Genomic DNA, 12,477 nt, shown 5'->3' with positions numbered 1-12,477 from the left:
ATAATTCCTTATAACGGGCGATCAAAAATGAGTTGCTGTCGAGTCGCCTTTGGAAGTTCAAGTTAAATACGATTTCCCATGTAAACAAAAATTCCGAAGGTAACTCGACAGCAACTCATTTTTGATCGCATAGTATCTCAAGAGTGAATTGTCAAAGGAAAGTACCTACAAAGGGCGATTGGGCGAATCGGCCAGAATCTGGAAAGCTGGGTGTTTACGTTCAGTTCGCCGGACGACTTTTGCCTTAAAGGAAATGGGCGGCAGGTCGGCAAATTATTAAATTAAATTTATTAAAGTACTCGGTCACAAATGGAATCGCACCAAAAACAAACCCTACTGAATTGTGTCTTAAATAATTAAGAACTTTGTTGGTGAACCAATAGAATGACTCGAACCTCGGTTATCATGTATGCAGACGGACGGACGGACAAAAAGTCCACAATAATGAACGAACTTTCTGACTCGTTAACAAAGTAGGATAAGTTTAATTTTACTATACAGGGTGTTTTTTTTTAAGATGTGCCATACGACAAAGTAAAGGCGTTGAGTTATATAAAATGGGCCATAGGGAAATTTACATTGCGCCAATTGTTCTCAAATCTTGGCCTTGCGCTCACTGACAGTTCTCATCTGATCCTTCAAACTGCATCAACGAAGCAGCAACATGTATTCCGCCGCTCGAAAAGGTGTTCATGTAGTACAATTTTGTATTTGTGTTGTTTAAACTACCCGCGTGAAGTTAGCCCCCCAACATTAAAATAATGAAACATCAAATACTGCATTCGTTTGCACATTTATTGCATATTTAGGCACACTTCGATTTTTCGTTTGCGCATTTCCCTAAAAAAGATTCTGAAAAAATAAAAATGTGGGGGATACCTTTACAATTTTAGCCCTCCAACATTAAAATAATGGAGCGCTATATATTTCATTCGTTTAAGACTTCGTTTGCCTATATAAGCACAAATTTTTCCTTTACATATGTCATTTTAGGCCCTAACCTTTAAATAGTATATTAATATGTATATTATACGTTATTCGATTTCACCTCCCTAAAAAAGAAATTAAGAAAATAAATGGGAGATTCCCATTTTTATCGCATGACACTAAATGAATTTGTATTTTAGTTTGTCTATTTCATAAACGGGGTGTTTGATTTCTATTAGACCATTTCCGATATCACGTTTATTAAGCGACAGAGGCACAGAGCAAAGCGATGCAAGGTTTATAGGGGAGTCAATGGCGATCGCCCGTCTGTCCGTCCGTGAACACGATAACTGCCGAACGCTTAGACCGATTCGGTTCGAACTTTGCACAGTATATGCCACATGTAACAAGCCTAATAAAAATGAGTCAAATCCAATGACCCCGTAAGGTCACACCGAGGTGGTGTACCGCTTTTTTTAGATCCGCTTTAGGGGTTTATTTCGTTAGTACTGGAAATTTGTGAGGCGATCTTCATGACAATCTTTATTTTATTAATTTTTGCAAATTTATTTGTAAAAATGTAGCTTTTAATCTCACTTTGGCCGGCTGGCAGGCTGGCTGGCTGGGCGCAATTGCGGGCCAGTTGAAGAACGCTTATAGAAAGGAGTGTACATGTACCTACTGGGGTCGTGTAATTAACAACTTTAGGGTGGGTCTTACATGATGTGGCGTCGGCGACATCTGAGCGCCATCCCCAAGTGTGGTGTGCTAATTTAGAGATTTTTCCGTTTTTTCCTATCTTCTTCTACAGTCGACTTCGGGCACCCAAAAGGTATCTTCCGTTGCGAATTTTGTCATGCTGTTTAAAGTTTCTTAAAGCTCGAATCGCGACCTCTCTTTCTCGTGCTGGCAATAGAAGCCCGAGCTATGAGTATAGTGCTCCAAAAATTGAGTACCATGTTATGAAGGGTTTTTAGCAAAATCTACCAAAATGCGAATTGCAGGCGGACGAGACGTAGGAAATGGGTATCGACAAAGAGCATGTGATAGCCTTGGACAAGTTCTTATTGATGATGGAGTCAAAGCTAGCTAATTACTGATCTGCCACACAAAAATGCGCTGAAGTTCCTACGATCTCACACGAGGACTTTGATAATTTTTTATAGAATGCTTTTACAGACATCTTCGAAGGTACGTATGTAAAGGTAGCATACTTGCCGGCCCGTGTGGCGCAGTTCAGTTGAAGCTGGACTGTGGTTCTAGGGTCCCTGGTTCGAATCCGGGTTCGGGCATGGATATTTGTAAATGTATAGTGGGTTGGGTTGGTAGAGCAGCCTTGGCTGAAACCCCGCCCACTCAAAAATAAAGGCAAAATAAATAAATAAATAAATACTTAATTAACGGTGAAACATTGGCCGCTATTCTAAAGGTGTGCGAAACAATGAACTAAAAAAGTGTGTATGGGAAAATATGCACATGCCGTATTGTAAATACAGACACACGAATAGGCAGACATAATTATGAATCTCGAAAAGGGGCTCTAGAGAAATCTTTACTGCTACTTAATAATTGATTAATAGTTATATTAGCTGCTGTGCATATTTTCCCATACACACTGGCATGACATTTTTACGAGGGGATAGTTTGTAGTTATACCACCATTTTGTAGGTTTGTAAGTATGGATAATAAGATAGACAATAAGTGATGTCATCAAAGTCAGAATTTTTCTAGGCCTACTTATATAAAATTTTGTAGGGAGTTGTAACGCCCAAACCCCCCTCCCACGAGTGCGCCTCTGATATTTTAAATATCTGATGTAATTATTTTCATTGTTTTGTTGCCTCGAATAGATTTTGTTGTTTTTTTTAATTCATTACAGACTACTTGATTAAAATATAAAAACCGTTGATATAACTGGTATCTTATTTTGAGTCATATGCTATGATAGCTCGTTGAAAAGAGAATTAAAAAATCTATCAAGTAATTTAAAAATCCAATATGGCGCCTGTTTAACTTTAAGAAGTTGGTAATGTTCCTCAAAAGTAGCCATCTTGAATTTTTTTGTCATCAATTCTAAATTAAGTGTATCAAAGACAGTAACTTTCATATAACACTTTTTTTTATATCTCTTATACTTTCGATGAAATAAGACATTCAAGGAAATGACCAATTTTAGTTTTTTTGAATTTACGTCTGTAGACGAGCTAATTTGGCTACGCGAAGAGAAGGTTACTGATGGACAATGAAACAAACAGGTGACCGGCGTGATGCTGTATTTAATTGAATCTTATTATGTACAGACAAAACATCATTCTCATTTCTCATTACTCTAACTATCTTATACTACTTCTCGAAGTCCCCTTCCCGCGCCGTTTCGCCACGTAAGCGGCATCTTGCGTACTAGACAACAACATTGAACCTATGCGACATTTTGAATTTCCACAAGAAATTTTAAATAAGCATCTAAAACTGCAAAACATTGCCTCTTCTTTTGCAAAAACTTCCATGTTTTTTTCACTGATCAAACACGCTTTCACTTCTTCTTCTGTTTTATTACGTCTACTTTAGTCTGTAGACAATTTACTCACATATGAGCTCTCTGTCCACAGCCATAGTACTTGTCACTTTTGCTGACTTAAGCTTGTCCAGCCTGTGTGAGTACAATTACTGCTCCAAACAAGAGGTTTTTTACTATGAAATCTCATGTCCCTTTAGTATTGAACGTTGTTACTGATTGGTGTCTTTAGAATTGGCTGATAATAGTTGAGTGTCAGTATCTCCTTCAGATAATAATAATAATAATGGATTTTATTGATTAGATATTGTTCTAAGTATTACAATTTCGGTATGGTTTTCTCAAAATTCACCAAAACTTCATTTTAAATTTTAAATTTTTAAATTTTTAAATTTTAAAGATTTTAAAGTCTTTGTAGATTTCGTATTACGCAATCCTGAATTGTACTGCTACTTTTTGCTTAAGTCCTCTTCAATTTATGAATGATTTCTTGTACGACCGTCTCTTGGGTTTCTAGCTATGCGTTTTTCTATGTAATCAACGTAAATTATATCAATTGCATTTATGGAACCTATTGATCGGGTTCATATTTTGAAGATTTAGGTACGTTGACAGTTTACTATCTAAATAGAAGAACTACTTTATTAATTAAGATTAAGTTCAAATTATCAATAATGGCTCTCGCTCAAATCATTATCAGTTATTTTGTTAAACTTATACCTATACATTTGCGTAAGCATCTTATCTTATCCTCATATCAGTTTTTCAATAGCAGTATAGCTGTAATTTATTTTTTCAAATTTGAAAATATTAGCTATTTTGATCATCGTTTTCCATACGATAGAGTAAACTGATAATGAAATGCTGAAATGACAATAAGAAACACAAGCTGTTACTGGCTCACATGTTTTCCCTGCTGCAGAGTATATGTGTGAAATGTACAGGAACGCAGTTTTAGACCCGATGCTCGAGAAGTGTTTAGAAAAAAACTGATATCGACAGTGAATGTAATTTACTGATAACAAACATTATATCAATGAAATCAGTAGAGTTCCTCACAAGTGTTTACCACCTCTTAAACAACAGCTATTTCAATATTACATTGCATCATATGTAAAATTCTTGAATTTTTTCAAAATTTGCAAGCTTCAATCCTTTATTTCTACGAGCTGTTCTTTGAATGAATTCCGATTATCTTCGCTCCTAGTACATATTATTATCCTACGTGCCATGATAAAAGTTAAACAAATAGAAACGTAGTTGCCCTATGTACCTATTAGAACATGCAAACATAAAATTACAATACAAAATACTCATACCAAGCCTGGTACTCTCAGAAATGTTACCACCAGCCTACGGCAGCTACTTCAATATTTAAATAAATGTTGAGGGCCCAAAAAAATAGAGGGATAATAAATAAATCTATGTATATCCGTGATCTTCATCTACAAAGAGATCTAGACTAGAACACTGTGAATTTAGTGGTTAATTTTAAAAATTGTTTATTTTGATAATAAACAAAATTTACTATGGCACAGTGCCGATTGTTTATTTTGCTTATTTGGATATCACATCAGTGAAGTGTTTACAAAACCGGATATCATAATCTAATCGAAATTCTTACATACAATCGCTTTTCAATGTAATCTGATGATAACAAAAATGTTCATCAGTCGTATCAGTTCTCTTACGTTACCTTCAAGTACGGTACCATTGTTGTATGGAAAAACACCTTTCAGCTTCCTGACTACTGATTACGGTAGAATAATTTATACCACGTGTCCCTCTTACTAACCACGTTTCCAAAAATTGAAGAAACATTCTCAGACACATCAAGTTTCTATTGGAAAGGAAACAAATTTAAATGAAGGGGTGTAGATGTGGGCGAAATGGGAGAAAATTGCTCTGCACTCTGCTTTGGTACACAAGCATATTCCAATTTTAAATGGTACCTAGGTGTTGATTCTCAGAAAAGATCAAACAGGCAACATTGTTTGCAGCACGCCGAAAAATAGGATTAGGTACTGCAACACAACTTCTCCCTCGACCTCTCCCTTTTTAGATGTTTTCTGGTGCACCTGGATAACTTTTAAGGGACTTGGAGTCGGATTAGCCCCCTCCCCCAAGAAAGTATGGGGGGCCGCTCGAACGAGAGATATTTACGTTTTAATAATTTTTAATGGAAAATACGTTTTTCCATCAAAAATTATTCAAACTTCACCGTTTGTTTTTCATTGCCATGGTTTCTTATCTTTACAGGAATATCTATCTCAAAAATTTCGCTTCGCGCCATAAGAAATTCCCCAAGTTTTCGTTTTCAAGTTATAAAATCTTGTTTGGGACCCATCTCATGCGTAATTATACTCTCCTTTGTTTGTCCCTCATTTGTAATTAATTAAGAAGACCTTTTAACTTTCCAATCCTCTTTATCACCTTCATAGAAACTCTTAAACGCCTCAAATACCTTAGTACGGCTTTTATCGACTTTTGGAGGATTTTTCAAAGCACTTAGAGTCAAACTCTTAATAATAAGCTCATGATTAGCCGTTTTTTAACACTCTTAAGGACGCTTGTTACAGTTTCTAAAGTTTTCTAAAAAATTATAAAAGTACTCGTGTGAAATCGAAGAGACTTCAGCGTATTTTGGTGGAACAGATCAGTACTCCATTAGCCAGTTTTGACTATCAATAAGATCTTGTCGAAGGCTACCACATTCCCTTTGTCAGTACCGCTTCCGATGTCCCGTTCACCTGCAATATGCATTTTGGTGGATTTCACTAGAAATCCACCACAGAATAGTACTGAATTTTTGGGGCACTTCTCATACCTCGAGCTTTGCGTGACAAAATTCGCAGCGAGCTTTTAGGCCCCCAAAGTCGACTACCTCTCGAAGACGCGCGCGTTACGAAAGGTGGTTTTTTTCGCTCCTAAAAAAGCAAAATTTGGTCACACAGGAGTTGTACCTATTTGAAAACAGTCGGACCAAAACTGTAGAAGAAGATAGGAAAAAACTACAAAATCGCTACGTTAGTATAACACGCTCAGGGATGGCGCCCAGATGTCGCCAACTCCATATCATGGAGCCCCGTCCGTAAAGTTGTTAATTACGAGTACACGGTCCCGGTAGGTACACCAAATGGGATTAAAAGCTACCTTTTTACAAATAAATTTGCAAACATTTATAAGTAATAAAAATTTCAAAGTGCCTCAAAAACATTTTTTGAGAAAAAATTCGTATCTTTAAAAATATAAAGGGTTGATTTAGCCCCGCTTCTCCCCAGCCAGGTCTGCATTTCTGTGTTTGGGTATTATTGGAGCAGTATTGGATAAGTTTTCAGCGTGTCTCAAATACATCTCCACCAGCTCTCCTACTATTATACTTTATATGAAAATTTGATTTTCCACGGCCTGGTATAACATTGAGCAATGGGTAATATTTGTGGGTGGGATAACAATATAAGGGCCTTGGTCAGATATTGCTATAAATGGCCCTTATAAATGCTTTCTCATGTAGCTACGTTTTATTTTAGTTTACAGAAAGATTTCGATAAGATGAAATTTTCCCACAAACGCAGGTTACATTTCATTTACTATTATACAGGATGTTCATACAAACTAGTATAGGTCACATTTTATTTAGGATTAATGTACAGGGTGTTGATATATTTTGGAGTATCTTGTAGATGTCGAGTGGAACTTTTCTACTAGGTAATATTTTACATTTAACTTGCCAAACTGCAATTTTGAATTCAATTACGATTCGGTTTTTAGTTTGTGTAACGGATCGGAGATTTCGGTTTGTTGTATGTGGGGGCGTAAAATATTTATTGAATTTGTTCTATTAACTAGTGACGATAATTTTTATTTAAAATAGCATGATTGGTTTTTGAGTCAAAATAAAAGCTTTTGCCCCTCCTTGGTGTACCTGCGGCTGATGCGATTTAAAGGATGGACGGGGTCTGGAATGAGAATCGTTCCCCTCGAGCTGGCAATTTTTCTTGAATGGTGTTCCCCGGACCTGCCCCCTCTGTTCATAAATATTGGCTAGCCGAAAGAAAGCCTCGCAAGGAGTTTCCAATGGGCTTGATTGAGATCCGTCGAATTAACACGTTTGGCCCGGAAGTCAAGTAAGATTGAATGTTATATTTCCACTCCTTCCCCTTCTTTTATAGTCCAGGAAATGAAGCTTTTGCCCTGGCATTTTTTTCAAAATGAATCTATTATCTTGAAATTTGGACAGTTTTGACACCCCATCGCGGGGGTGGCAATGTTTATTGTAATTTTAACACAGGAATAGAATTAATTAATTCTAAGCAAATAGTGTTCTATCCATTTTTTTGGAAAGTTAATCTTACTCCAGTTATTCGCGACCGAAAGTATGAATTTTTCATAGAAAAGACCTCGGAAAAGGCCAATGTTTTTAATTGGTTATTCGCGAAAAACTCGGAAAAGTATGCATTTTATAAAAAATCTGTGGAGAACCAAATCGTAACTTTTAAAAAAACAAATAAAGTGGATTTTTAACGACTGCTGCATAACTAATACGAGCCGAGTTGTGACTTGGCCAAACGTTAAATTAGAGAGTTTTACAGTCAAATAAAGGTAAACTATTCATTTTTAAAGAAAAATGTGTAGAACATTTTTTAAAATATTTAAAGAAACCTTTCTTCTTTTTTTAAAAAAACAAACTTTAATAATAACGTTAATTGACCTCATAAGCACAAATACGCTATGATCTTTTAAATACTGTAGCGCAGAAATTAAAATGTCAATAGGAGCAAGTTCACTTATGGTGATAACATCAAACTGTTCTAGCATCTGTTCCAACACATAAAAACTTAATAGGAAGAAGGAGCCGTGAATAGATCCTCAATCACACAAGCAAAATAAAAACTATGTGCTCTCACCATATAAATTAAGTGAGCTACAATGAAAATAAGGTAGATCCGTACTTTTTTCAGCGAATAAATCACCGCAAGCAACCCCCTAATTTCCACCCTAATTAAAATTAGTCCTCACCCTTTTCTAGTTTTCTTTAATAAAGTATTATTCTAGAAGTGTGACCAATTTAGAAGACTTAATTTTATAATAATTGAAGCTAAAAGTGAATAACGAATTTCTGCAATTTTTTGAAAAACGCCCTTCGCTTCAAAATAACTACAAAACAACTGGAGATCCGTAAAAAATGCTACAGCATCCAATTGTAGTTTTTTAATTCCAAACATTTTCCTCCCCGGGAATTTTCTATACGGTGAGATATAGACGTTTAAAACGTGTATTTATATGCGAGCACTACCTTGTTTTAGCCCTTTAAGCTCACCCCACTGAAAGGCATTTCCTGTAAATAGCTTTGTAGCTCTTGTAAAAACCTACAAAATGGTTTTTTAATGGATGCAGAAATCAAGTGGGCAATTTTGCCCATTTTACTTACTCTATAGATACTAATACAGGGTGACACTTTTAAAACTTTCAATGGGCGATATCGCTTTTTATATTAGAGGTATCACAAAATGGCCAAAACCGTTTCGGTAGAATCGAGGGGGAAGCAAAATGGTCGTATAAAGAAGGAACCAACTTCAACCTCGTACCCCCCGCCACCCCCATGCCTAAATTTCTAAATTTTGAATTGTGACGTATCACTTGTGATACATCATTGGAAAGCTCTTAAAAAATGCTTTTCAGAAATACCATACACTGGTACATTTAAACTGCCCATTCACAATTTATTACACTAAAATTTGAACTTCGCAAATAAACAACTTTTATTTAATAAAATGTTCACCGTTTTGTTCTAAACAATACCACAAACGGTTTTCAAATTCATTTCTAACATTTTTAAACACTTCCCTGGAAAGTGAACGGCACTCCCTGACTATCCGGTAGCGAAGATCATTTATGGAAGCTGGTTCAGTTTTGTACACAACCGATTTTAAATGACCCCAAAGAAAGAAATCCAATGGTGTCAGATCTGGAGATCGTGCTGGCCATTCTATAGGACCTCTTCGTCCTATCCACTGTCCTGGAAATTTCTCATCTAAAAATTCACGAACAGCCATAGAGTAATGAGGAGGAGCCCCATCTTGTTGAAAATGTATGAAATCTTCAATCAAATTCATGTTTCCGTCAATTGGATTTATTTGATTCTCTATTTCATGAGTGATGAGAGGCTCGACGGTATTTTGTAGCATGTTTAGGTAAGTATCTCCAGTTAAATTTCCTTCGATAAACAGAGGACCAATAATGCTATCACCTAAGATACCTGCCCAGACGTTAATTTTTTGGGGCCGTTGAGTATGCCCCTCGCGAAAAAGATGAGGATTTTTATCGTCCCAATACCGGCAGTTATGTTCGTTCACATTTCCATTTAAAAAGAATGTACATTCATCACTAAAACAAATGTTTTTCACCAGTTCCGGATTATTTTGAATATTCTCGGTCATTATTTCACAAAATTGGATTCTTCGATCGGAGTCGTCTTCGGTTAGTTCCTGTACAATCTGCATCTTATAAGGGTAGAATTTGTGCACCTTAAGAGTTCGTCGTACAGTTTCTCGCGAAAGTCCGGTCATAGTCGCTGCTTTTCGAATAGATGATGTTGGGTTTGCACCAAAATGACCTAAAACTTCAATCTGAGTAGCTTCATCATCCATTATTCTTGGTCCGTCTCTTTTCTTATTTTCCACTGACCCAGTTTCTTCAAATTTAGTCACTAACATTGCAACATAAGTGTGACTGACACGTCGTTCTGGGTGTCGGGCATTAAAAACAGCTGCTGTTCTAAATGCAGATCGCGCTTCAGAACCATAGATGAAAATAATTTCAACTCTTTCGGCTAACGTGTACACCATTATGAAATCTTTAGTTAAATTCAAAATTTGTAATTTTCTTGCCAAGAAATACTAAAAACGAGACTAAAATAATAATAACCGATCAACAAATAAAGCAATAGAAAATTATTATTTACTAAAAATTGCTGTCATTGTTTTTCCAAAGCATCACTAGATCTAATAAATTTTTTTTTATTTCAAACACTGACAAATTCATCTAATACTCAAATTACTCATTTTTATTACATAAATTGTGAATGGGCAGTTTAAATGCACCAGTGTATGGTATTTCTGAAAAGCATTTTTTAAGAGCTTTCCAATGATGTATCACAAGTGATACGTCACAATTCAAAATTTAGGCATGGGGTGGCGGGGGGTACGAGGTTGAAGTTGGTTCCTTCTTTATACGACCATTTTGCTTCCCCCTCGATTCTACCGAAACGGTTTTGGCCATTTTGTGATACTAATTACTAATATAAAAAACGATATCGCCCATTGAAAGTTTTAAAAGTGTCACCCTGTATATTCATAAACTGTGAATATATGTAGGTATATTACTAAAAACAAGATGAATTTAATTGAATATTTGGAGTAAAATGACATTACCTGACTCAGAAATTAAAGTACTCGGCCCCAGAGGGGCTTCGCACTTCGATATTTCCTCGGCAGTAATGTATCATTTTCCTGACTTTTACGTAAACTATTTCCGTCTGTATAGTACATATTTATGTTGGCAATTTTCCGAGGTATCGGCTCGACGGATTCGATTCAAATTTTGGATGTGTTATTAGGCATACGGAAACTGAAAATAACGTGCTGGATTTAAAAAAAAATGTGGAGCGCCTCAAAGGCATCAAACTTTTTTTTTCAAAAAAGCAAGATTTCGAACCTGAACTGAGGTAAGAACTTTTCATCTGTGACAGAGATGGGAATTTCCTTAGACCAGTTTCGAGCATTCTACCGGCTACTCCGAATTAGGTTTTCCTGCAGTTTTCCTAGTGCGTAAGGTAAAATACCGGAGTACAACTGAAGACTGAAAAATTATAATTATGGGCCGAACAAATCGAAAGTTTATAGATAAATCGAATTTTGACGCGTTTTACTCATCATTATTTGCAGTGATTACAATATTGAATGGATTCCATGGTTGCGTAATTGCGTATATCTAACCTTTGTGCTTTTTATTATGTACATAGGCACAAAGAGATGAAATGATAATTAAACAGTACTTTTTTTTCAGGGATCTTAGCCACAACTCGATTACGGTAATTGGACGAAAAACACTCAGGGGCATCACGGCAATCAAAAACCTGTACGTATTCTTACTTTGAAACCGGCGTGATTTACATTTATGCATTGTAGGCAACTCGATAATAATCATCTGACGTGCATTGACGATTTGGCTTTGAGGAGCTTTAAGGATTTGGAAATATTGTGAGGGTACTAATTTTATTATTCATTTTCGTTAACGGGTCATTTTAGGACATTAAATAATAACAATTTAACATGGATTGGCAAAGATATGTTCAGCAACATGTTTCGATTGCGTACGTTAAGACTCAACGACAATTTATTCCACTGCGACTGCCAGTTGTCATGGTTGGCGAGATACTTAAGGCATTCGCCACGTTTGGCGCAGTACACGAGATGCAATTCGCCCAATCACTTAAAGGGACAGAATATCGCCGATTTACAGGACCAAGAATTTAAATGCTCTGGTAAGACCTAGGGTGAGCCTGTCACTTAATAAGGTTTTTTTATATTAGGTTTGGTCGAGAAGGCAATCAGCGGAGAATGTATCAGCGAACCTCAGTGCCCGCATCCATGTCGGTGCGCCGATGGAATTGTAGACTGTCGTGAGAAGGCCCTTTCAAAGGTTCCCGATCATCTTCCGGATGGAACAACCGAATTGTACGTCCAATTTTTATATGAAACTCGCATTTAAATTTTGCAGATTTATAACGGTCTTAAAACAAAAAGACGTTATCTACTGGTTTTAGAATTTTTTCACACATTCCCTTAGTAAATACAAAAAAAAATGTGCAAAACGGCACTTACTACCCATACGTGCTAGTAATGTACCCAGAAAAATTTAAGATCCTTTCTGTATTCAGTAACCAAACAATTTTAATCAATCTAGCTTGCTTTAAGCAAAGATAATACTGCCTTTAAGTAAATGTTAACACGAAGAAATTAATTAAACGAAA

At 36.2% G+C, this 12,477-nt stretch overlaps 1 protein-coding gene across 4 annotated transcripts in view; it reads left to right on the top strand.

The window, feature by feature from the left end:
* Positions 1 to 12,477, top strand: part of LOC116164280 (protein slit) — a 270,589-nt gene that overhangs the window by 232,809 nt on the left and 25,303 nt on the right. For 3 of the 4 annotated variants that reach the window (XM_031478426.1, XM_031478427.1, XM_031478425.1), the window contains exons 6-9: positions 11,511 to 11,582; positions 11,633 to 11,704; positions 11,753 to 11,988; positions 12,037 to 12,181. In XM_031478426.1, coding sequence (XP_031334286.1) covers positions 11,511 to 11,582; positions 11,633 to 11,704; positions 11,753 to 11,988; positions 12,037 to 12,181 — 525 coding nt within the window. Of the gene's footprint in view, positions 1 to 11,510; positions 11,583 to 11,632; positions 11,705 to 11,752; positions 11,989 to 12,036; positions 12,182 to 12,477 lie in introns of those variants that run through there. The other variant, XM_031478428.1, reaches the window with a different exon arrangement.

Source organism: Photinus pyralis, unplaced genomic scaffold, assembly GCF_008802855.1.
Source record: "Photinus pyralis isolate 1611_PpyrPB1 unplaced genomic scaffold, Ppyr1.3 Ppyr1.4_LG2, whole genome shotgun sequence".
NCBI classification, from domain to species: Eukaryota; Metazoa; Arthropoda; class Insecta; order Coleoptera; family Lampyridae; genus Photinus; species Photinus pyralis.
The sequence above is the reverse complement of the archived record's forward strand: the minus strand, read 5'-3'. Positions and strand labels throughout refer to the sequence as shown.